Source organism: Lepisosteus platostomus, chromosome 9 (assembly GCF_059453375.1).
Source record: "Lepisosteus platostomus isolate fLepPlt1 chromosome 9, fLepPlt1.hap1, whole genome shotgun sequence".
Taxonomy (NCBI): Eukaryota; Metazoa; Chordata; class Actinopteri; order Semionotiformes; family Lepisosteidae; genus Lepisosteus; species Lepisosteus platostomus.
The window spans coordinates 19358229-19385288 of record NC_142619.1 but is presented as its reverse complement, the minus strand read 5'-3'; the positions used below and the strand labels follow the sequence as shown (position 1 = coordinate 19385288).

The 27060-nt window shown below is 37.9% G+C and overlaps 1 protein-coding gene across 14 annotated transcripts in view; it reads left to right on the top strand.

Annotated features, from left to right (window-relative positions):
* Positions 1 to 27060, top strand: part of frmd4a (FERM domain containing 4A) — a 283776-nt gene that overhangs the window by 170327 nt on the left and 86389 nt on the right. For 13 of the 14 annotated variants that reach the window (XM_088647131.1, XM_088647132.1, XM_088647133.1 and 10 more), the window contains 2 exons: positions 11384 to 11449; positions 26517 to 26611. In XM_088647131.1, the coding sequence (XP_088503257.1) occupies positions 11384 to 11449; positions 26517 to 26611 (161 nt within the window). Of the gene's footprint in view, positions 1 to 4403; positions 4997 to 11383; positions 11450 to 26516; positions 26612 to 27060 lie in introns of those variants that run through there. The other variant, XM_088647135.1, reaches the window with a different exon arrangement.

Genomic DNA, 27060 nt, shown 5'->3' with positions numbered 1-27060 from the left:
TTTTCCACATAAGATTTGATTTTTGGTACTGATAAGGAATATGTTTTATATGCTGCATACACATTCATTTCTAACTGCAACAAAATGGAAAGTTTCTAAAACTTTTTGGGTAGTGCTGGCACTGACCTTTTATTGAATATACATGACATTCAGTGGTTCACAGTCCAGATCGTGGAGTGCCCCCATGTCTGCTAGTCTTTATTCCAATTGGGCCCTTAATCGATATGAAAACACAATGTTTCGGCCGTGGAGCCTTCTTCAGGTGTGAGAAAAACAACCGCTCCACAACCAAGACGTTGTGTTTTCTTTCTTCTCTTTTCAGCATGGAATAAACCTATTACTTGTTCCTTTGCAGCCTATGCATGCTGACGCAGCTACCCACCTGAACTACCTTAATCAATATGGCTAATTGCTGCCAGCAATTCATCTGCTTGCTTGTTTAGTTTTTTTTCTACTCTCTGGCCTTGGTTTCAAAAATACCCTAATACAATGGTCTTCAGTCCTGTTCCTGGGTTATCTTTTTTTACCCCAACTGAGTTCCAATACAGTATATTGATTTTTTTTTTTTTGAAGTCTTATTTAAAATTTGCTTTCAGCTCTTAAAAAGGTGAATGAGATTTGTAATTGTAATGAACCCAATTCAATAGGTTTCTGTGTGCTGTCTGAAAAATAACCAACTGGATTTAAGCAGAAGAAAAAAACACTGACTTGCTATGGGAGTTGTCTGATACAGTCTCATTTATTCCTTTGTCTGGTCATTATTAACTGACCACCTACAGTATTATGAGTTCTGTTGTGACTAAACACAGCTACCTAGACCATTATACTTAGATCAATTCATCCATCTTGGTGATGTGTCATGACTCATGGTTCTCCAAATCATGGGCGTGATTTTGAATGTTGTTTGCCAAGTTAGAATTCGCTGGCTGTGAACACCCCCAGATGGCAAGCGATAGAGTACACAATACTCAGGCATTGTTCTCTGAATATACAGCGAGTATTGGTTTCATTCTATTTTTCTTTCTTGATTTACACCAGACCTGACATAAAACTGGATAAATTACCTCATCACCTCTGGTCAATCAACTCTCTAATGGGGGGATTTAGTATGTATGCACCAGAGAAGTATCGTCATTAGTCATGAATGATCAATTAATCAAGTACAATCAATAGATATAATCTATATATCATATTTGTTCTAAAAACATAAATAAATATATATATATATAAATCGTGATGTTTCTTTTGATGTTAGTACATTAATGGCATGTCAACTATTGGTTATTTTAACTTCTTTCAATGTGTCAATGCAAGTTTGATGTTCCACGATAATATTAAATCGATCAAATTTTCTTTTTTACAGTTTTGTAATCAGAAATACAGCTAACAAGATGCTGTAACCTTCTCGATTCTGGTGTTATTCATTCTCAAAAACATCAGTCATCAAGAGGTCACCAAATAATTTAGAATGGATTAGATTCATTCATTGAAATATTAGCAATTTATTTAGATTTACTTAGGTATTTTTTTTAATTGAATTCCTCTGCTGTTATTATGCTGAGACTATTTTGCCATTTCTTTTCCCGTATGCTTCTCTACATCTAATATCTGCTGATCTCATTATAGAATTACCTTGTATAAGTTACTTGTTATGTGTAGATAATAGGTATGTATTAATGGGAATTAGTTTATATTCTGTATGTTTTGAAAATCATTACCTCTTGCTAACAACAAATGCTTTGATTTTTCTTTATTTACTGTCACACTTACTGTAGATTTATTTTTTTCAGTGGTGGTCAAAATGTCAACAGAGCAATTTACATGGTGTTGATAAATAAAGGTGTGAACCTTGAACCTTAACATGCTGTAATCTCAAAAAAGGGTTAAGTGGAATGGGTTGGAGGTAGGGGTGAGATGCGCTGACACAGTGAAAACTGCACTTAGTGGGATTGGAATATAATTTGCAAATTCTTCTTTTTTCAAGAAGACGTTAAAAATAAGAACAAGTGAAGAAAAGCATAATTTTATAAATCCAAACTTTTCATTTTGCAACCCCATGAAAGAGGAGCAGGCTGCATGTTATTCAGCATAGCTGGACTTCTCTTTGGTATAAAACCTTTCAAATATTTTTCTTTCTACTTTAATAGGGCTATTATTGACAACTGCTCCACAGTGTCAGAGGTTAGACACTTCCCAGCTTGTATTAAATTACAGATTCAGCAGCATTTATGTCTTTAATCGGCAGGTTACCTTCATTTCCTGTGTCTCTCCCTTGAAAAACAAAGTGATCCTCATTGTAGAGCAAAGACTACTTCCCCTGAGCCAGAAGGACTGTGAAACCAAAATGCAGCACATTCCCATTGGACACACAGCTCCTCAAAGGGAAATCCTGGTAGTTCCATTATATTACCCCTAAGTGCTTTGAGGTAGCAGACTGATGCAACACCTTTTGGTTTTGCCTTTATTGTACTCCTACTGTAATTATTAATTGCTTTGAACTGAACGGATATCATCACCTCTTATAACATATTTTGCCACCTCCTCCCCAACTGCACAAGCCCCTGGCCCTTAGCTTTATTACAGTATATGACCAGAATTTTGTTACTTTTTTAGCCCCTGAAGCTGTTTCCGAATGGGCTCTGGGGATTTGTATGACATTTCATGTTTCCTTTCGAGATTATTTTAGAATCGTTTTCTGCTGAGAAGTATCATGAGAATCTGGACATTCCCATGTACTCCTAACAGCCCCATTGCATTCTGGGTTTCCTTGGTTCAAATGTTCAGCCCCCTGCTCACATTTTAGTTAAACAACAGGGGCCTTGTGACAACGGTCCATAAACCGCTTATTTAAGGAAGCTGCCAGCAGTGAAAAAAAAAGTAGTGTATCAAAAAACATAACCATCATCTGGAGCTGTTTAACTTGGATGGCTGAGGTTCCGTTTACTGGAGTATGTTAAGTCGTGCCAGATGAAGTATTACTAGTCTGCAGACTTTTTAAAAAAATGTTTTTTTTGTTACAACGTCAGTGATTGGTCTTCAATAAATACTGGTACATCTACAGCAGAACTTTAGATCTGTGTTAGACATTTAAGAGATATAAATGGAGGCTGTGATTTGGAACATGATGAATTTGATAGCGCTAACAGTGCTAGTTTTCTACTGGTAGATAATTTCAAGTCCCAATAGGCTATAAAGTGACTGTGGTGGAATGAGACAGTTTTGTGTCAGTTAAAATCTATACAGTACAACGTTTCCTATAAGCAAAAAAAATACCACAAACTTGTCCTCTTAAACTATTATGAGCCCTGGATGAGTTTTCCTATTCATACTATAAAGCATTTTAGCATTTCAGGAGGGAGGTTGGGGGTGGTGGGGGGTTCAGACTCTCTTCAATGCCACAGAGTTTGACTTCTTGTCAAGCATACAAGATACAGAGTTGTGTTACATGTACTGTATGTATGACTTCTCGGTTTTCTTTTTTTGCTAAGATGAGTCTAAATCCAATACAGCTGTGCAACTTTTATTTATGTGACTCCAACTGTCAGCTTTTCCTAAAACACATTTGGCTCCATAACTCCTACATACTCCTTTTACTGCAATTGTGTTGCCATCTCATTAGCCTAAAAAATGCATATTAATTAATCTAGGAGAATAAGGGTTTCAAAAGATTTCCAAAACCTCCTGCTTTCTGTATTCATAATTTATAATACCGTAGTAGATAAGGTAGTACACTGACACTGGTAATGGTGGTGATACTGTATTTTCCTTGGAACTGTGCCTATACACACTATTTTGGTCTCTATAAACGTAAGGTGGTTAAAAATACTCCAAAGTGTGTTTACTTTCACAGATGTTGAATTTATAGTAATACTGCCTTGTTACCTAACACGTTTCAGCTCCACTATATTACGTCAAGTTTAAGACAAAAATATAGTCTATTACTTTTCTTTTATTAATAGGTTAAGGGTTATGCTAATGGAGAGTAACTTGTATCTAAAACACAAGTAAGATTTATTTTACAAGTATATTGTTTTATCAAAGATATAACCAACTGAAACTCTAGTAAGATTGTGTATACAGGCCATGTCCAGTATATTTTACCCGTAATGTTTTCTGTGACATTTAAACTAGAGCGTTTCATGAAATCATATACTGTACGATTCCTTAATTGTCTAAGGCAGTCTACAAGCATCATAGGGTTACTTCTATTTGAATATCCTCGGATAAAGAACAAGTTTCTCAGGTTCATTCCAAACATAAGGGAAATCAGTGTTTTGCAGGGAGAGGTTTCCCTTAAGATTCTGGCTGTTCGTCTGCAAATCCAGATGTCAGTCAGTAGGTTGTACTTCAGCAGCTACTCACACCAAACGCAAAGCACCCGACTGCTGTGCTTAAGGTTGCGGAGTTTCACATGACCCAGCGTCAGGAGCTGCAGGATTTTTTCCCCCATTTTCCTTCTACCCTTCCCCCACATACAGCCTCATTTCACTTCAAGTGTGTTTTCGTGTACTCGTGAAGTCGGTGGGCAAGAAAAAAAAGAAAAGCTTAGATGCATCACAGTAGCTGATCCTATCGCTATTTTCTGATGATATGTTCTTTCGCTTCGCATGCTCATAAAAATTCTCCTCGCTGTTGTCGCACGGGAAAGAGGTGGTAGCTTGAATACGGATAAACCATTTGGGATGAATAGTGCAGTGGTGCTACTTGGAAGCAGGCCAGCGGCTTTCTGAAAGAACGTTTAGCGGGGAGATGGGATGTCTTGGCACTGTGCTGGAGCTGCTGGCTTGCAGTAAACGAGAGAGGAAGGGCTGTGTCTGGCTCCAGTGATCAACGCCGGCTACAATGGAATGGATGCTGCTGTCCTTTTAGGCCAGAACAGAAGCCTCCGAGTAGGACTGGATTTTTTTGATGCATCATATGCAGGGATTAATTAGGGGTCATCCGATTCAGTTCGTGCAGTGGAATTTTATGTTGATGACACTGTGAAACCTGAAAGGTAAGATATTCACGTTTCCTTGGGCGCTGCAGAGCACAGATCGTGTCAATGTGAAATCAGTTCAGTTAAGTTACTCGTTGTATGGCATATGCAGTCTGTACTATACAAGACGCTGGAAAACTGAGCCTTCATTTTGGTTGACTGCTGCTGCAGAGCCCCTTTCAAGCACGGGGAACAGCAGAACAACTAACAGAATAACAATTTATTCTGACGATCTAAGAATTCGTTCCTCCTGCAGAAGCGGCCAATCGCTGCATTATAGTAGATTTCAAACTTGAGTAGTAATAAGGCATAAAAGAGCTCTGTGAAGTTGTTTCTAGACATTGTTTATTGCTGCTGGTACTTGCTCACGTGTTTAAAAGATTCACTCTGCACATTTGCTAAGGTTGTAGATTTTGGTCCGTGGAGTATTGTATTTTATTACTGCTTGCAAGTATGCCCTTTGTTACGTATTGGTTATTTATTGTTTTCAGTTGTGTTGCTTTGTTTCCGTGTTATACTTATGATATTGTTACTTTTATTTCAGAAGTATCCGATTCATTCGAAGAGATACATTATTAAAGCAATGTTAATGCAGGAAGTACATTAAAAGGTGCGAATAAAACATGCTGTACACTGTACTTTGTTTCATATGGGATTTATGTACGGGTACAATAAGATGTGAAATGCTTAAAGACAGCAAGTAAAACAGCTGGTGTGTATTTGATTTGCGTGTTACTGCAAATCCGGTTCTCGAAAAGCTGTTAGCTCTTAACGGTATGCATTTTTTAAAGACGGACTCATTTTCCCTTAGCAATATGTTGGGAATGTGAGGAAAGTTTTTTTTCTCGCAAAACATTCTTTACGAACTCTAGAAATGCCTTCTAATGTGTCATGAGTCGCATAAAAGTTGTTTCTGTTTGCTTATGTTTAACTTAAAATCAAAACCATGTATTCCTTGACTTTTAAGAATACTTTAGGTACTTAAAGTCTGTACCTAATTACATATCTACACAATACAGGCGGTTAAATTCACATTCCTTAAAGTGTGACCTCGTATGACAGATGTCTGGATTGCAGATCATCCACATCAACTAGTAAGGTTTTCTGTTACCGCTTTCGTGGTAATAAGTACTGTACAGTATATTACATGTACATGAGTGACATATACTGTACAGTATGTAAAGAAAGCTCTACCGGTTAATACTGTGCAGTTTGCGTGCAAGCTTGAACTTAAGACTTGCCTGTGAGGTATGATATTTATGAATCTCGTCAAGGCGTCTTTTCAATTCCTTTAGGTGTTTTTTTTTTTACTTTACAAGCCTCATATGTCGCCGTACTATTTTTAGATTAACCAACCACCTTTAATAGATTCCGATGGGACCAGCACAGAGACTTTGCATCTGTATCCAATTATCGAAGCATCGCCATTTATTTTTAAATGATTTGTATATGTTTAGAATCTGCAGCCATTTTTTTTCTTTGTGCAGTTTTAATCGTTTGATGACCAAATGAGCTGGTTTTAGTACGTGGGCCTTTTTACGATGTTTTTAAGGATGTCTGGTGAAGAGTTGAAACAATGCATCTTTATTTTCAAGGACCACGTAGATTCGATTTCGCAAAGATTGACTCAGGTGTCCAGCTAAAAAAAATGAGGAAGACTCAAAGCATCCCATGTTTTACGTTGCTAAAGTGTGCTTAAATTAGAGAATATTCACAAGGATTCCAGCTTTGATGCAGCTGTGTCGTTACGAGTTCACTGTTTCATAGCGTGTGACTTAACAAAGAGAAAAGCCAAAGCAAACTTTACATAGATCTAATTGCTTGGCTTTTATGGTTGTTCAAACAGAAATCGTTAGTTTCAAACTTATCCCTACGCAAGCGCACACACAAGACCCGTCAGATTGCAGAGATGAATTTTCGGAAGGCTGACTGGTTTGCTGAGGTTGACTAACGCTCATTCCATTCAGAGAAACCACGCTCAGTTCTGCCAGCCGCTGACGACGAGATTTGTGGCGGGGCAGGGAGGACTGTTGGTTTGGGCTGGAAAAACTCCGGCGGCCAACTGTCAACGGTTCAAAAATATAATATAGTGCTTTCCGATTCAACTGTTAATGTGTGCAGGAGAGGGTGGTTCCAACACGTTAAAATGGACCGTTTATGGGATTTTGAAATCAGTGTCTTAATTTATAAACCGACTTAATATGTCTCATACTAACGCTTAAAATTTCGGGGCTGGAATTTTATGAATGCCTTTCAAGCTAATCTTTTTAAATCTGCTTTATAAAAAAAAAACAAAGAAGCATATTCCCCAGGTGTTGAGGAAGTGTGCACTATTTTAAGACTGAAGTTAGTTAAATCAGCATTTTTTTACACTGTATTCTGTATTGTGTGTCCGTTCCACATGGAATATGCTTCCTGTAAGCATTTTAAGTCATATAACAGAACTGCAAGTCTCTAAATTGCTCCTATGCAGTTTTTCTTTTGTGGTTCCAAATCCGTGTTATCTGAGTATGATTTCGTGCTATGAAGGTGTTCTGCAGAATGAAATTAGTATAAAATATATCAGGTTCATTCTGGGTCTTAATTTCGTTGCATTTACCACGTCTGATTGCTCCCCAGTAGCTCTCAATACGGGATTCTGCTTTGTAAAGTCAGTCAGTGATCAAGAGACAGCACGTTGAGAAAATAATTTATCTGGTAAGCCTAAAGACTCTTTGGCTAACCTAGTTCTGACAGTTACTCAAGAGACAAATAGTCTTCTTAAATGTTAATTTGAAGCTATAGTAAATGGGAGATTTGATCATTCAGTATGTGCAATCTTTGATAAAACAGTGGTGGAACATGTTGTTTTCCTAACTGGGAGACATCTGTTAGGAGATTAGGGTTAAATCATGTGTGCAAAAGAATGATGTTTCTTATTTCTGAAATGTATTACTGCACTGAACATTGTTTCTGTAAAATCCTCATGAAACAAGATGAGCAGTACTGCTCATAGGAGTGTAGCATGTGAAATGTGCAGGCGCGCAAGGCCTTTAGAGTACAGTGTCATCACTAAGGTCATATCATGTGCTGGACCCTTAGATCAGCAACAAATTGTTGTTGTAATTTCCCCTTGCGCTTTGAATCAGAGCTCTTCCAGTGAATGCCTCTTCATTGTAAGACATTCTCCTCTGATGGGTGATTTTGACAGCGATTATCATTCACTTGTCTGTTGTCTGTTGCTGCTATGTTCATAAAAAATTCTGCCACACCCCTCCCCCCCCACACACACATACACACCAAAGCAGGTTTTCTGCTTTCTGTGCCAAGGCAGGTGTTTCAAGTTCAGTTCACCCACTGGGATATAGTTAACTCTTCAGGCTCAATGATATAGATGTGTTTTTAGTATTCTTTCGGTCTGTAAAGAAGTACTTACAGTACAGTATGTCCTTTAAGATGTTGAGGCAGGTCTTTCAAGAGCTATTTCCAGTTAAGTAGTAGATATATTTTAAATATGTTTTGCTCACACCCGAAGAAAGCTCAACAGCTGAAACTTTATGTTTCCTTTCTTCTCTTTTCAGCATGGAATAAACCTTTTACTTGTTCCATATTTTTCAATGTTTTTGATGATTCTTACTCTTCTATAACAAAGCACAGCTGGGTTATAAAGCTTTATAGCAGAAATGTAGTCCTTTAAGAAACACAACGTTTCGGCTGTGGAGCCTTCTTCTTCTTCACATCCGAAGAAGGCTCCACAGCCGAAACATTGTGCTTCTTTTCTTCTCTTTTCAGCATGGAATAAACCTTTACTTGTTCCTTTGCAACCTATGCGTGCTGATGCAACTATCTACTGTACATGAATATTAAAATACTGTCTTTGACTAAAGCTTTGTTGTTAATGCTACTTAGATGGTTAAGTCCAGAAAGTCTTTGTTGCAGTACATCATTATGTGTTGCCATTAGCTTTGAGAACACACCTTTATTAGTGAATTGCTACGATTATAAATCAGACCTTTAGATTAGAAAAGACCTTTATGTTGTATACAACATTCTAAAAAGGAATATAATACTGTTGTGGAATGAATGGGGCACTGGTTAGGAGCTGACATTTATAGAAGGTCGTGTTTTATAAGGGATTTCCTTGGGGAAGAATGTCTGTGCCTTGGATTGCCCAAAGCCCCTGACATACACAGGAAATTGCTGCTATTGGGGCTATTGTTTCTGTTCCAAAGAATGTCATCAAGCAGAATCCTGCAAACACAAACTTTGAGCACCCTCAGAGTTCCAGACATGTTTACAAGTAGCACAAATAATTTAATATATACAGTGCAGTGAAACCTTTTCGATTTGATTACAACTGTGATGTGTAAACAGGAGAAATAAATGGAAGTAGTTTGGGAAATGTTGGCTGGCATTTCTAGACAATAAAGAAGTTGGTCCGAAGAGGGGTGGACAGTGATTTTGAAATTTATTGCTCAAAAAAACATCAGAAATTCCTTGATAAAAGTGTCGGCTGCATTATTTGATATTGCAGATTAAAGTAAAGTCAGGTTTATGATTAACATGTATTGCATGTTTTTGATTGAAAAGGGTGAGCCAAGCTGCAGTTTACAGTTTTGACGAAAAGTACTCATTTATTTCTATCCTATCTAAGGCATAGGATAGGCATGTTGCACTAAATAATGGTGCAATCCAACAGCAGATGATGTTTGCCTAAAGTTGTTGAAACTTTCTGAAATGTTCTTGACCAAAACTGATAATTAAGCAGATTTAATTTTTTTCCTTTATTTCAGTATATTATGTCCTTATGGGCAGCATGTTGGCATAGTGCTTAGTATTGCTGCCTCACAGCACTGAGGCCCTGGGTTCAATTGCAGATCTGGAGTGCTGTCTGCGTGGAGTTTGTATGTCCTTCCCATGTTCATGTGGGTTTCTTCCATTTGCTCTGGTTTCCTGCCCCAGTCCAAAGACATACTTTTTTTCAAGAGACAAAATTGGTTTGACTTTTTATTCATTCAAAAAAAGAAAACATGCCTTGATACCGTAATACCACAGATACAATAACATACAAATATATACAGATAATTGTCATTCGCTTAGCTGGACATTACAGAGATCTGACACAAGAAGGTAGAGATGACAGATGTAACCATTTAAAATACCTGCTTTTCCACCACACTTAATCCCTAGAATGTTTATTTGAATTGCAGCATATTATTTTGATGGCTAGGATGTTTTATTGCCCTGAATGAACTGTAGGTTAGTTGGTTTGTGGGAAGATTGATCCTGGTGTGAGTGTGTGGATGTTTGTGTCTGCTTCTATCTTGTGATGGACTAGCGTCCCACCCAGGATGTATCTTGACTTGCGTCCGTTGTTTGCCGAGATTGGCTTCATTCGAAAATGGATTGATAGATGTCCCTTTGATGTTTTAAGGTGCGATCAGGAATTGGAAGTGTCACGGATGTCGGAAGGGACGAACCGTGGAATGGCAGGAGAGCGATAAAGACCCTATGCGTAGTGGCGAGATGGGGGTTAGCCCGGGCTCAGCTGTTCAGGAAATGCCGTATAGAAACCTATGCCCTCAGGCCATGGACAGGAGCGACCTGGTGCTAGGCGGGTCTCAGGACATCTGAACCTCAATGCTGAGCGAGGAGCAGAGCAGAAACAGGAAATAAATAGGCCACACAACAAGACACACCAGAAGGACATTAATAATCGCAGGGAACTAGGAACAGGACAGAAGTAGAGCGCCCTCTAGGTGTACTGGACGTGACAGGAAGCTCAGGTGAACATGAATTATAGCACATTTTTCATTTCAGTTTACGGTCCTGCATTTGGTACTCTTTCGTTTTGCTGTATGGTGGACATCCTGTTCTGGGTTTTGTGCCTGCTGTGTTACAGTCCAGCAGTCCTCTAAGGATAAAGCTTTAAGGGTTAAAAACAGTAACAATCCAGTCACCTGTATGATGTGGTTGTTACTCTACTTTTACCTTAATGGGAATTATAATGTTCTTAATGTTTTCCAACCATGGAGTTGTGATCTATTACAGAAGGTTCAAGCATTAAGTACTGTACCTGTGATTTATGACCACTAGTTTACAAAAATGTGTGTTGCCTTTTTTTTTCACTTGAATGTTTTGGCACACTTAGCGGAATTGAAATCATTAAATCAAAATCACCCCAGTAATTAGTGTGACTTCTTTCAGCACGTTCTGCAGAATTCCTAATTACAGCCACAGTTGTCAATGTAGCATATAGCACTTGGACGATCTGGTATGAAACCTCCAGAGTGAGTTCTGCTGCCTGAATGAGACAGACACACAGGGAGGAGTTTATATTCCCATCACGCTGCCTTGGTCTAATTGTCACAGTTAATTTTCCATGCCGAGAGGAGAGGCTAAACTGGTCTGTTTTCTTCTTTCCAGATGACGGAGGGGCGGCGATGTCAGGTACACCTCCTCGACGACAGGAAGCTAGAACTCCTCGTGCAGGTATTTCAGTGTTGCTTTTTAAGTTGTTTTTTTGTGTGTTTTAAATAAAGGAAACAGATTACTGCAAAGACGGGCAAGTGCCTTGTTTCATTTTCAGTTTTTATGTTGGAATTGCTAGTATCACAGATTTTTCGTCTTTTTACTATGGCAAGTGTTTATAAACTTGACTCAACTGCCCTTTGTACAAGTGAGGGATGGGGACTGCGTAATGTGCTTCAAAATACCCAAAACTGCTGTTTCTATTTATTTCAAGTCCAATGGTGCCCTCATTAAAGTTTGAACTGCCTGTGACATCAGGCTTCTTTCACTCTTCCTTGCTCATAGATGCCCAGCAGGTCATAGACAATGCTATTGCATGGTAGGTAGAAAATAGCTGGGCCAACTCAAGCCCACCTTAGTCTGTGGGAATCAGCCAGTTGGTTGTGCCACCTATTAGTGAATCCTTGTCCTAGTCAGCTAATGAAATGAACCAGCATTGTTTTGTCGATATAACTAAACCCATGCTCTGCTGAGTCTTTAATGCATGATCTGCTCCTTAAACATTCTTATAAAGCAGTGCTTCACCAGTCATTGGGCTACTCCGCTTGTGTTTTGCTGCTTAAATCCTGACAAGTCTTTAAATGTAGAAGCCCACTGAATTTACTTGCAAGATGCCAGTCTGAATCCAGTGTTGTCCTTGAAGGCTGCTGCCTGTCTAACATCACACAAAGCCACAAGAGTAACTCCTTTCTCTGAATCTTAATGCGATGAAAATACCTGGAGCCGCTGTTTCTCCTGCAGCTGAGCCTGACACCAGACAGACTCAAGGCTTGCTCAGAATAGAAAGTATCATCTTCACTTTCAGTGCAGGATTGCTCTCAACGTAGAAGCTTAAAACGTTAAAATTGTCAGAATTCAGAAAATGCTCTGGAATGCTCCAGGCGCACTTTGTTCAGCATATGGATTTGTTCAGCATATATTAATGCACAATAAAATTCAGCATTTTTCAGAGACCTGCTTATCAGCTCATTAAAAGTTATATTTTCTGTGATCAACACTTGTTTAAAACATCAGATTACCTTGGAGTGCTGAAACAAATTCAGAAAAGTATAACAACTATCCCAAGTATGTGTACTGTATTCCTTCTAATGATAATTCCTTACATTTACCTGACAAATTCTATCGGGAGAGTTTTTCCTTTACACTGAGTATTCTTTACAGTTGCCCTGTTCCCTTTTCCTCCTTTACAGCTGTGGCCAATTCCACACATCCTGTAGGGTCAAAGCACTGTCTTAGCTCAGCTCAAAATGTTGAGCTCTGCACTTTCCTTATAAGGAAACTAATGTCAAAACCTTTCAACACTGTGTCATTGAAAAGTGTACTGAACCAGAGATTTCCTGCAGAGTTCAAAGTATCGAGCTTCACAAATGAATGTGCAGTAAACCTTTACATGCAAGTGAAAAAAAATACATCTGTTGTCAGGCATAATGGTCCTGTTACTAATAAAAGGTGAAGAATGATGTTTTGTGCCATGATGTAATCAAACTCAGAGCAGCCTTTGTTTCTCTAAAGTGTTTTTAGTTTAGTCCTCATGATGACTTAATTGTTCAGTTTTCTCAGAGATTAACTGATTATTGCTTTAAGTGATTTGACTACCACGAGGTAGCGCAAAAGTATAGCTTAGGCTGACTTTTCCCAGTGGTAAATTTTTCAGTTTTGCTGAAAGCCATTTAACATGCAGTACTTTTTGTTTTCTTGGGTTGTGAAGTACACATTTTCAATCTGGGTCTGAGTAGAGAGGGATTGTGTTAGTATTCCTTGTTTAATTGTGTAAGGAATACAAAAACAGTTTTCCACCCAACCTTGAAAGTGCATATGAACTACATAATTTATAAAATAGGGCCAGAAAAAACAAGATTTTCTTCCAGGGTACTTCAGGAGAAGAAAATGTGACTCAAAGCCATGTTACTTAATCACAGCTGGGGTGATGTGTGTGAGTTGCGGGAATTGATGGGAATGGCTACCGGCTTTGTGAATTCTGTTGTGCAGAGTCACTGAACTAGTTCCTCTCGGATAACCCTAAAAGTATTTTTCCATTGAAAACAGGATATTGCATTTCTGGTTTTTCAAACTTCTTGTATGATGCATCTTGCTTATAAAAGGCTATATCACGAGTTTGGCTTTGCAGTTGTGAAAAGTCAGGAGTGTTAGTTGTAGCAGTGTCACAATATAGCTGTAGGATTACAGATGCTGCCTCTTTCTGCTTGGTGTCTGACTGTTGAATGTAAAACAGCTGATGTAGGAAAAGAAGGGGCTGATGTTTCTGTTTGGAGGATGCATTCCTAGAAGTGGCTACGTGAAGTGCAGTCTAAACAGTCTGACCGGAGTGCTTATTTTAATGGAGTGAACATATACCATTGCAGCTTTGCCGTCTTCCTGTTGAGTACAGTAGTAAAAACAGTCCACAGGGTGGTGGAGCATCCTACACTTTTATTACAGCACCCTTTACAGGATTGAAATGTTGCATGGCTCCATGTCACATTGGCATGAAACAACGTGTGCCCCAGTGAACAGCTTAAATCCCAAAAGTAACATCATCTTTGTTGAGACAGACAAGTTAGCTGTTCCTCTCTCCATGCCTTGCTCAAAAACATGACATGTTGAATAAGTGGATGTACTGTAGGCATTAAGCAAAATAATTGTAAGACTCATTTTTTCAGAGTTCAGACTATGATATACTGTAATATGTCAAAAATGTTTAAAAATGTTTTTTATACCGATATATAAATAAAATGTTCTGTATTCCAAAATGCATCAGAATGATATGTGCCGACTTATTTTAATTGCTCTGAAAGAACTCTTGCGGTTTAGAAATGTATCATATTGTATTAGGTGTTGCACTCAGTCTCCATTCCTTCAAATGCATTGATGTGTAGACCCAGAAAGAGTGAATAGTTTTAAAGGTCTATTCAAATGTACACAGGACTGTAATACAGAAACTTGTTTGTTGTGATCATTCCAATGTACTGATTAAAGAACCTTAAATAACTGTTCAAATGAACATAAAAATGTAAAAGGAGCTCTTTCGTACAGAAAATATGAAAAGGTTTCTTGATTGGTTGTGGACCACTTACTGTATAAAAATTTTAGAATATTGTTAAAATTCAGAAAAGAGAGGAGTCATTCTATGTTCAATTACATGAGGTGTATATGTCAAAATATAGACTGTACTAATAATGTACATATCTATACTTGACAGAAATATTTAGTGTTTAATTTTTATCTCATTAGAGTCACTAGGGTGATCTAGATCCAGTACTCATTACTGGAGAACATTAACCACAAAATATCAACATAACACATTTGGTATATTTAGTATATGCAAAGAGTGAGAGAGACCGACATTTAAGAAAACTTTGAACAGAGTGTTAAATATGGATCTTTCTTTCTCTGGCAGCTGTTGTATCAGAGTAGTTGCTATAATTCTTGGAAGGGTTATCAAAGTCACCTTTCTTACTTAAGAAGTTGATGGCTTAACATGACAGGCACTGAGGAGGTTGTGTGTTGTGGTTTTGAAAGTTGTAGTTCTTTTTTTCCATTGTTATTGTGGTATTCACCTGCCTGAAGCAGACTGATTTGTGGTCTTTTTTCCATGAAGGCTCTGTTTAAGGGCTTAGTATTTAATCTAAAATAAAAGGCACTTTAATTGTTAGCTAAGGGAAGGGCTGTCACTGCATTAAACTTGGTGCAGCTCCCAAAACAGATGTAATCTCTCAAAACAGAACTAATTATTTTCTTACCCATGCATCTTGTGGATCTGAATTTTTAACTGTTCAGATTATGTCTGTGTCTCTCTTACTAGCCAACTGTAACTGCACGAAGTTGTTCTGTGAATCTGACTTATTTTAGGCTTACAATGTTCTCTTAGAAGTGTTTTAAATGCTAATGCTTGTTTCTAATTGCTAAGGAGTATTAAGTATATTTAGTATAATACTGTATCATAATACCCGTTTATGATTATTCGCTTACACCACCTTTGTTCTTGTTTTACTCTTTGTTGTTTGTGGGTTAGAATGTATCTGGCAACTGTGTAGATAATGAAATGGGTCCTAGTCTTGACTGATTTTGTGCATTCGGTATTGATGTTAAAAGTTGTACTTGAGCTACACTCCAATCTTCAACAAAAAGAATGACAATACTATTAAAGAATAATTAAGAATCTTAAGTAAACATAAATAATGTCCTCCAATGTGATACATTTGTTCATGACCTTCCAAAATATTCATGCTCATGACTTGGGCTTAAAAGCCGTGTTGTTTAAATGTTTTTTTTTTTAATTTGACTCCTATAAAACTTATATATTATATTTTCTTCTGTACCTTTAATTTGGATACAGGGAGTATCTGAATCTTCTTGCAAGAGTGGTCAGTTTTGTGTCGTGTTTTATTTTTGTGCTTTGATTTGTAACTTTGTGCATCAACTTTATTGTGCATGCTTTAGTTTTGTGGGTCTACTCACTGAGTATTGTGTAGGAGCATATATGTCCATTTAATATATCCTGAGGGTTTATACAGCTGTATTTTTCCAACAAAATCATATAATTAAATATGTTTACTTGTATGAATGTGTCAGCCATAGATCAATAGTATCTATGGTATAGGACACACAATGTACTCATCTTTTCTGTGTTTTTTAAAATTCCTTTGAGATTTTAGACAAGCTAAAATCATTAGATGCATGGTCAGTAGTAATAGGGAAGTAATTCTTTCTTTAGACCATGAGTACGCACTTTTCCTGGATGAACAGCTTGCTCAGTGAAGGACTAAATGCTTTTTATGGGAACTGTGCTCATTGCCCATATGGGACAAAGACAGTCTTTGAGACCATTAGTAATAATATTAACGGTACTTAACTGATGAAACCACTTAAAAAGAGTAAAACTGTGTATTGTGACCGATGGGCTGTCACATAGCAATCTTTCATGCATCTTTATTTAATAGGCATGTGCTCGTTAGCAAGATACGGTTTCACAAGCATTAACACAGGATTAAAATTAGCACCTGGTGGTAGCCTGGCCACCTGTCATTATAGTAAGTTAGATGTATTTAGCTAAAATGGGCATCGACAGGCCCTTGGGTTGTGCTAGAGAAAAAAAAGGACAATTGAGCCCTTAAAATTGAACACTGTGAACCCTTAAAATGTCTTGAGGCAGAATGTCCCCCATGGAGATTTATGTACCCCACTGTTAAGAGTAACAGTAGCTCTATATTTCTCTTTTTCTACTGGTTGCTCTTCAAAGCTTTACAGCTACAGGGTGATGCAGAACAGCAGATCTCATTTTAAGTTAATTTCTCACCACACTGGCGCCTTTCCTTTAAGGAGTGTGTTTATTGTATATGCATCTGAAATCTAATCCCAAAGTAACAAAAGCCAGATTTTTAAAAAAAGTAAACAGTTTCACAGTAGGAAATTTGAAATAGGGGCAGGAGTTTGTATTGCATCAGAACAAAATGTAGTCGAACATTGGTTAGTTATTACAGCTCAATTTTTCTGCCAAAATCAGAAGTTGACTGTTTTTAGTTATTAAAAAAGTAATAAACAATTGGACATTTCTCATTTGAGGTCAGCTGTGCTTGTATAACCTGCATTTTAGATCATTTTCTTTGAAGCTAGTTTTGCTGTTTGGTCAGAATCTATAAATAAAAAACAATAAAATATCAATGTTTTCTGGCTTCATCCATAAAAATATATAGCTATTGAAAATTATTGTTGTTTTGGGATTGCTTTGAATTGTTGGCCTTAGAATTAAATGCTTCCTAACTTGGCATTTTGTTTTTATGTGAAACATGCTGCTCATATAATAGCATAAATACCGCCTTAAAGACCCTGTATTTTAAGTGTAGACTGTAATTTTGGAGTATAGACTATACTATGTCCTTTAAATCTTACTAAAAAAGTAGAAAAAAATTACTCCTGTCCAATCCTGGTCCTCACACACCAAACTGAATGTCATTTACCAAAGACTCTTTGAGCACAGGTTTTCAGTTTCTAAAGAAATTACTAAATAAAACATTTTCACTAACCATGAGAGGTTTGTGTATAATAGCTTAGAAGCCTCATAAAATATGTAATTATTTGAAATATTTTGGTCATATTCATTGGTAAACCCATCACAGGTTTGTTGTTGTGGAAATCAATACATATATTCACCACACTTTCCCTATTCCATCCCTTCATTTTCAAAAACTGCTTATTCCAACACAGTCCAGGTCACAGTGAACTGCAGCCTAACCGAGCACCCTAGGGCGCTCAAAGCAGGGTAAACTCAGTACAGCATGCCTATATCCTGTGTGTGCAGGACACCTACTGTACATGTACAGTGACATACATACAGGGGTAATATGGCACTTTAGAGGCACTGTTTAACCTCCATTTCTTTGGTCTGTGGGAGGAAACTGAAACACCCAGTGAGGCCATGATGAGAACATGCAGACTCCACATGGAAGGCACCCCACACCAGAATCAAACCCAGGATTCAAGAGCTGTGACCTGTCCTGCCACTCTCCTTGTTTGTCAGGCATAGGGGACATCAGTTTTCCAATGTCATTTCCAGTGCCTTTAGTAGAGATACCAACCCTCTGCCTAATCAGCATAATGCGCAGGGCCAAAAACTCATTTACTGCTGTGCTTGTCTAGTGCGTGCCGTGCTTATATTTGTGTTGCAAAATTATTATCTACGTGTCAGGGCGTGTGAATAAATTACAGGGTTCTATAATTGTAGTGTAAGGATGGTTTGGAAGATGTGTCATTCTGTTTGGATTGGTGATTCCCATTGGTAACATTAATTCAGCTTTGAGATCCATCCTTTTATTTTGTTTTTCCTTCTAGCGCCCTGGAACCGAAACAAACCAGCTTCAAATTGTGTAAGCTTCATAATGTGGACCTAATTTCTGTGGAGAAAGAGGTTGTGGAGTTGTTTTCAGGCTTGTCTCATTTTCTGTAGAGTTTTGTCATTTCCCTTCGAATCTTGTTCTTTGCCAGCCATACAGAGATGAATAACGTTGCCCTGAAACCCTCGGCGGGTGATCAGCAGTAGTTTGCTTGCTCGAACTGTTGGCAGCTGTCTGCACTGTTCAGTGCTTGAATGATTCAGATTGCATCTGCATTCAGCTGATCAAGAAAGCACACTCTACATGTCTCATCTCTTTTGTTTTATTGCCTTTTTATTACAGGCAAGAGGAGTCAAATCTGATTATAAGATGTATGACTATCCCTGCTGGACAGTCAGAAAACAGCAGAGTTAATGCTGCTCTGGCCACAAATGTAATAAAGCCCACTTTATTGGCCATATTATATGAGGACAGGTGAGTTTTTTTTCACTGAATGACTATAACCAAGTGCCCTTGGAGGTAGACTGGATAAAACCACAAATGACTGGATATTTTTCCTCCTGCAGCTGAGTTGAAGTAGAACAAGTTGCTGTATTCAAACACTTTCCATCCTCATACGTAGGTCCATGGGCTCTGCAAGCTGTTCAGTTTCATTACCGGACTGAAGCATATCCTGTCTTCCATAGTGAAACTGGCTTTATATTGCAGTTTTTAATTTTATCTTGGATGGCTTCACTTGCTTCCAGGTTGCTGCGACACTTATCAGGAATAAGTGGTTTTCTGTAATGGATGTGTGGGCCAATGGCTAAATTGAGTACAGCGGAACCAGTTGACAGCTCAGTGATCATTTATCCACGAACAGATACTGTATGACTTCTTTCTATGACTGAGGGCATCGCTGTATATTACTCTGCCCTTTATAGGCTGAAGGTCCTTATATTATAGCAGGTTACAATTCTGTACTTGCATAATGGCCTTTAAATTTTACATTTTGGATTCTGACTGTAGTATATTGCATTTATGATTAACTATATTTTCTTTTGGTTTGTATCCATTTATTAAAACTTGTCAACTTCTTTCACATGTAGCATCTACATTACTATTTTTTTTTTTACAAGATTGGCGTGTGAGGACTAGGATTGGAAATTAAAATTCTAGAGATGTGATCTCGTCATATTGGATCCCCACTGCTCTCCAATTAAAGTATGATCGTTGACTGCCTTGAGTTCATGGTGTTCAACTGTTCTTGCAGCTAATGTGATATAATTTTGTTACCTTTCCATATGTATAGTACAGGTTCTGTAATGCTGAATATGCCCTATGGGCACCATTTCTTCACCATGAATCCTACGGAATGTTTGTCACTTATTCTCTTGTAGAGGTAATATCATTTATGAGTTATTACAGTGCTTGTTGAGTGAAATACTTTTTCCACCATTTATTGCCATCTTTAATAAGAAAAAAGGCATGGAGAGGGTTATAATCATAATATTTATTACTGATGTCTCTAGCACATTCCGTATGTTCCAGATGAATAATCAATTTTACCTAATCCTAGTAGTACAGTATAATAGAGTATGCTACTATATGTCAGCCTAGTCCATCTCCTATTATATATTTCATTACTTTAATGTACTGAGGCTGTCACGAAGCATTGCTCAGGACCCTATGTGGATGGTATAATCCGGAAGGGAGTGAAACAGACACAGGGAGGAAACGACTAGGAACTGGGCAGGTTGACGGACAGGGGGGCGTGACGACTGTGTACTGGTGCTCGGGGTGTGTGGCCAGGGTGAACAGAACAAGTCCAGGGGGGTTCAAAAGGAAATCAAGGGTGAAGTCCAAAGGTCCAGTACCGGGTGATCCATCCAAGACAAAACAAGACAAAGTCAAAAACTGGAACGGGATCCAGTGCAGGGACGGGGAATAAAACAGGATTACGAGGCCAGTTGTCTGAACCCCGGACTCAGCTGGATCAGGACGCCTATAGGAGGCCTATACCCTCAAGCCGTAGGGCGTAGGGCATATGGTCTTCCAATGCAGAGCCTGGAATAATGTGAGCGTCTGGCTTATATAAGGAGGAGCTGGATAGGAGGCAGGTGCACAAAATCAACTAAAAGTGAAAGAGCTGGAGCGCCCTTAAGAGGAGGGATTACAGTCGTAAAAGAGGAAACCATATTGTAAACTCTAGATTTATTACACATAATGTTGCCATTCAAAGGCATTTTTTTAACTATTGTTTTAACTGTTTTAACCAATTGACTTTTCAAATCAGAACTCTTTGCAGGTAAAATCTTTACAAATTTACCTTTAACCATGCAGTTAGTTTTTGTACTTTTAACACAGTTCATTACTATCAACTTTTCTGTGACAGGATGTTGTTCACAGCTTCTTTTCACATCGAACCTACGAGAGGTTGCAAATAAGATGAGACCATTCCATCCATGTAGCCTGTTTGGTTGCTATAACCAAGTTGATCCAGCAATCCCATCTAGCCATTTATTTTAAAGAAACCGGAATATTGGCTTTAACAAGATGGCTGGTTAGCTTGTTTTATATTCCCAAAACTCTTTAGGTAACAAAGTCCTTCCTGTTCTTAGTTTTAAATGCATATCCACTTATTTCTGCCTTGAGTTCACTGGTTTGCATTTCAGTGCTAATTCTGAAGAATTGTCCTAGGTTGTTTTGAATTGGTCCCATCTTGATCAGTCTTCTCTGGTCAAGACTAAAAAGGTTCTGTTCTTTGTAGGGTCAGTGTAGGATATTACTGAGAATATACAGTCGTTTCTCATTTTACACAGTAGTTAGGTTCCAGACATAACGGTATGCCCAAATTGGTGTATATGGCAGCCATATCACCCTGCAACTCACAACTTGCAACCCACTGAAGCTAAGCAGGTGTGAGCCTGGTCAGTACCTGGATGGGAGACCTCCCGGGAAAAACAAGGTTGCTGCTGGAAGAGGTGTTAGTGGGGCCAGCAGGGGGCGCTCACCCTGCAGTCCATGTGGGTCCTAATGCCCCAGTATAGTGACGGGGACACTATACTGTAAACAGGCGCCGTCCTTCGGATGAGACGTAAAACCGAGGTCCTGACTCTCTGTGGTCATTAAAAATCCCAGGGCGTTTCTCGAAAAGAGTAGGGGTGTAACCCTGGCGTCCTGGCCAAATTTCCTGTTGGCCCTTACCAATCATGGCCTCCTAATAATCCCCCTCTATGAATTGGCTACATTACTCTGCTCTCCTCCCCACTGATATCTGATGTGTGGTGAGCGTTCTGGCGCACTATGGCTGCCATCACATCATCCAGGTGCACATTGGTGGTGGTGGAGGGGAGTCCCCCTTACCTGTAAAGCGCTTTGAGTGGAGTGTCCAGAAAAGCGCTATATAAGTGTAAGCAATTATTATTAATTATAATTATTATTATAACATCATAAACCAGCTTAATGCAAGAGGATTGCTAATTGAAAATAACCTGTATTATTTTACAAGCAAATATTCACTTTTTGAGATCATTGATATAAATTAGGAAGACAATGTTCTGAATACAGATCCGTGTGGTGCTCCACTGATTATATCAACCTAATAGAAGAATTCACTGCCGATCTGTTCTCTCCGTTTTCTGTCCCTTAACCACATTTGTTCTCAATCCAAGCACACATACAGTTAGTTGAATGCTTACTGAGAATGCAGTTTGAGAATTCTTTGTAAAGAAAAAAAATATCCAAAGCCTTCTGGAAATCAGTATCACATTGTATGCTTTTTGTCTACTAGCTTCTTCTAAGACCTACCTTTTCTAAAACAGGGTTGATAATATCCTAAGATCTTATTTTCAAACAGTCGATCCTCTAGTTTAGTTATTGTTTCCTCAACCTTACATTTTTATATGTGTTTTCCTTTCTTATTGCAGGTTTGCTCTGCATTCATGGTACAATGGGCGTATGTATCCTGCTGTAGTTCCTAATAGCTGGATCATTAATAGTGCCTTTGGGGATTGGACTATTGTTTTACATTGTTCTTTAAGCTCTGTGTAAAAATAAGTAATTCTCCTTTTGGACATACTTCCAGAAGGACTCCAAAGGGAATGAAAAATTGTTATTTTAAATAGATTCAAATTGAAATTATCATGCTGGAAGATTAATTGATTAATTGATTTATTCAGACCGCACATCTTTTAATCAATTCAAAGATGGAGAAGCAGTGTGAATTGTGCTTCACCTTTTAATCATCAGTTTTTGGTGGGTGGTGAATTTTCCTTGGTTTCCCCGTTGGTCATGCATTCAGGTTCAAGGCACTTGAAAAGCAATGTCATCAATTTTTCAGGAGCATTAAAGAAACTAAATGTGCTATAAGGAGTATGTGTGTGTGTTTTTTGTAGCGCTTGCCAGGGTTCACAATGAGTGTAGCAATATCTCAGAATGATGTTAACAACGCAAAGGAACTGCCATTTAAATAACCTCCTTACATTATCCCTGGCATGTCATAAAGGTTTGTGGGTTATTGTGTTAATAAGATTTGTGATCCCTGCGGAATGCCTCAGTCTGAGTTCACTCCACATTCCCCCTTCAGGGTGAAAATTTCTCATTCTGCGAAACTGTGTGGATTTAGCTGTCCAAGACAGAAGCCATTCAGAGCTGCTTACGTGTGCTCAAATTCTAATTGCACCAAATTATATCTTAATGAGTTTTTTTAGTTTTAATTTATTTTTAGGTATGCCGTATTTTTATTAAAGATTTCTCACTCTTTCTCAGACATAATAATATTCCAGCTGTAAGGCTTTTATTTAGTATCAAAGTTTTTCTTTTGGTACAGCATCAGGACTACTTAATCCTTTGCTCATGATAATGTCTGACCTTTATTTTCAAGAAGGCATTGTGTGTGAATTAAAAATAAAGTAAAAGTCAAGTAAAATGTTCTCACTGCAGTTTTGCACAATATGATATAATGAAGATACCATTCAAAATATCCTATGTTACTACTATATGTACCGTAATTCTCAGTTTATTCCTCGAAAGCTTGATATGTATAAATACAGTTGACTTGCAACTTACGCATGGGTTAGGGATTCTGAGTAGCACGTAAAGTCAGCTTCGCGTATTGTCAAATTATACATTATAACCCTTATAAAAACCACCTGCCAACCTCTTATGGTAATACAAGATATTAAATATAAGTATAAAAACAGTAAATAAAAGTAAATAAGATGACTGTATAGGCTCACACTGCGTAAGTTGAGAGCAGGTTATCTTTACCTTAGGTGTTATCTTTAGGTTATGGCATTGAAAGATGGAGACATGACCGTGTAAATGTAGAGTTGTAGGACTAAGCGTGGGATTAACGCACACTTCCTCTTTGTTTTACATTTTTCATGGAAGCTAGACTTGGAGCTGTCGTAAATTTAGTCAGTGCTACCGTATACACTGTACACACTGTATACACTGTAATAGTATATGCGTATTCTATGATCCTGTCAGAATATTCTGATATTGCTCTTGTCAATACCAATTTGTTAAGTGCAGCACTCCAATAAGCCATCTGATGCCATTTTGGATAGCTGAATCAAAACAATTTATCTCCTGCCACTACTAAATGCTAATATCTATAATGGTTGTATATTGTTGTTCAAGCTGTCAAAAGGCTTGCAATAACAAAACCAATTTGCAGTAAGCACTCAATTGTTCAGTATGGAAATACTGACAGTTTGATTGTTTGGCAGGGTGACAGAGAGGTATGTTTGGAGATCACAAGAGATGAAGAACATAAGAGCATTTACAAATAAAAGGAGGCCATTTTGCTCATCATGTCCATTTGTAGTTCGTAGTTAGTCAATTCAAGGGTCTTATCCAGCCGTTTCCGGAATGAATCCAAAGTATCAGCTTCAACCACTTGGCTGGGTCACTTGTTACACACTCTCACATGCTTTTGAGTAAAGAAGTGTCTCCTGTTCAAGTTGTTAAATAACACTTCCACATAGTTCCTTTTCTGTCCCCTTGTTCATCTTCCACTGTGAATTTTGGAAAGTCCCCTGGGTTGATCAGTGCCTTTGAGAATTTTGAATACGTGCACTCATGTGTTTGAGATTTGTAGTGGAACAATGACGAGGGAGAATATTGCTGGCACTTACATACGGCTGCCTAGTTTATAATTGCCATCCATCAGAAATGAAATAATTCTGTGGGTTACTGTCGAGTTGTTAATGAAGATAAATCAAATATTCCGAAAACAATACCTACACATTCAGTAAGAGCTGGGACATAAAATATTCTCCATTACAAAATGACTGAATTATATTTTAATTTAATACTAGCTAAGTAGGAAAGGTTTCATTCTCAAATGCCATAAGTCACAAGGGACCAAAAAACAATACTGGTGATTAAAAATTAAAATAGTATTTAAAACAAATTAAAAAAAAAATTAAATGCATATGCTCAGAGCCCAGTAACAGCCCTGGGAAAAGGAAATGGCTAACTAGCCCTGTTAGCAAAAAAGGCAGTTGAATGAATAATTCACTGGATGCGTGAATGTTTTACCTTTCCTTCTGTGGGGCTTTTGGGAACTCCATCTGCAGCTGAATGATTTTCCCTGAGGAGAAGCTTCATTTTATTGCAAAGAGCTGGAAGTTGGAGCACTATGTAAATATATGCAAACACGTTTTAAGGTAGAGAGTGTGGCCTTTGGCATATTGTTTCTGCCCTGAGCATTAATTACTAAAATTAAAGAATAAATAGAAATTGAAAAAATATGCAATAATTAAGAAGAATGAATGTGGAAATTGTTGAAAAATTGACAATTTACATATATGGCCTGATATACATGGAAAGATTAATGAAAAACATCTTTGAATTACCAAACTTGTAACTGGAGCTGTTCTTACCTTTTCAACTTTGTATAGGAGTCACCATCAGGGGTGGTAAAGTTGTAAACGGCCTTAATTGCTTATAACTTCAGTGTAATTCCCATGTGCCTAATCTGGGAATGGTATAGTGCAGCTCACTGTTCCGACATATTTTTAGTATATGTGGGCGTGCCAAGTAATTTCATGATTATTCTGGGTTTGTCTGTTCAGCTAATTGAAAACAGCCCTTGTAGGTTCGAACAAAAATAGTAATTAGAACACTTTCGTGATGAATAGCATAGTGCATAAGGAAAAAAATATTTATACAGTACTCTGAATGTTATACATACGTGTTGTATTGACCAACTGGATGAGATTTTTGGATCAATTATCTGAAAGCACCCAAACAGACTAGGTGGGCTGGATAATTCACTTTTAGTTGAACCTCTTTGTACATGTCTTTAGAATTATGCTGATTCTTTCCTGGGCTTTGTTTGGTGAATTATGATTTTTTTGCCACATTTGTGTCATATTTTTACAATTTGATTATGCTGTCCTAAAACACACAGATTGAGTTTTCAAAAGTTGAATGTGGGGTTGATGTTTATGTCCATAGACCCTTAGAAAAAAAAAACTCTGAACATTTAATTGGATACTTGTGGGTGGGTCAGGTTTAGGAGTACTGTGACTTCATGTCATCCCTTTTATTTAATATCTTTGAAGAATGCTTCACTATTTTCTATGCGGTAGAACAGCAAATATTTTTTAGCTTGTTTTACCTCATATAGTCCAAATGTATGCCAGTATACTCACAACAGGGGTAACCCATATGAAATACCCTTCTGCTGAAACAGGATTTTATTCATTTATTAGGCTACACCTTAAAAAATAGATGTAAATACAAAATAAAATAGATGTAAATGTGTGCTGATCTTAATAAGAACGAATTGGATTGAAGATCTTTTTCTGTGTGGAATTAATGGTGTACATTGGCAAACTAAGGTTTCCCCCTTTTGAGCTCTAAATGTGGATTTTGCTTTCACAGGGATTTTTGATCCAGACACAGAGTCATGAATGTTTCTTATTGTCAATAGGAGAGATGTATTGAAAAAAGTACTGCAGCATTTGCAGTCCTTTTCCGGTCGATAAATGACTTGAGATTTTCTGCTGGCAGTGCAGCCACCTTGGAACAAGGTTGTGTTGTTAACATCTTTTTTTTTAATTGGCTCAATACCTATTAGAATATGAATAAAGGCGTGGAAGTTCAAGATTCATATCTGACAATTATTTTGTACGTATGAAATTGAGCAATTTTTTTGTTTTTGTGGATGCGGTGGTGTAATGCATTATTTTTTCTCCTTTTAGCCCAAACTGCTGGCAAAAGATCTGTTGGACCTGGTGGCTTCCCACTTTAATCTGAAAGAGAAGGAATATTTTGGAATATCGTACACGGATGAGACGTGAGTAGCTGCTGAGTTCCCAGTCATTAGAAATCATTGTTCATTAAACGATAAATACATTGAGACATCCAAACACATATTTAATAAATGCCAAGTGCTACTGTGTGTCATCTATTAGTACGTTTTAATAGACTTGGACAGCAGAATTATATGAGAAGATATGACCTTTCTATCCTGTTAGTAACCATTACACTCTAGTGTTTGTGGGAAATTTAATTAAGTTTTAATTAACACTTACAGAAGTTTAGGTCAAGATACACGTGTTATAAGAACTGTTTAACTTTTGTGACCTCGAAAAAGACGTGATTGTGTATTTTCACAATGACTATTTTGACTAGCATATCTCAGGGGGTGAGCAGCATGGTGGCACAGTGGCTAGCATTGCTGCCCTGCAGTGCTGGGGCTCTGGGTCCAGTTCTGGACCGGGGGTGTTATCTGCATGGAGTTTG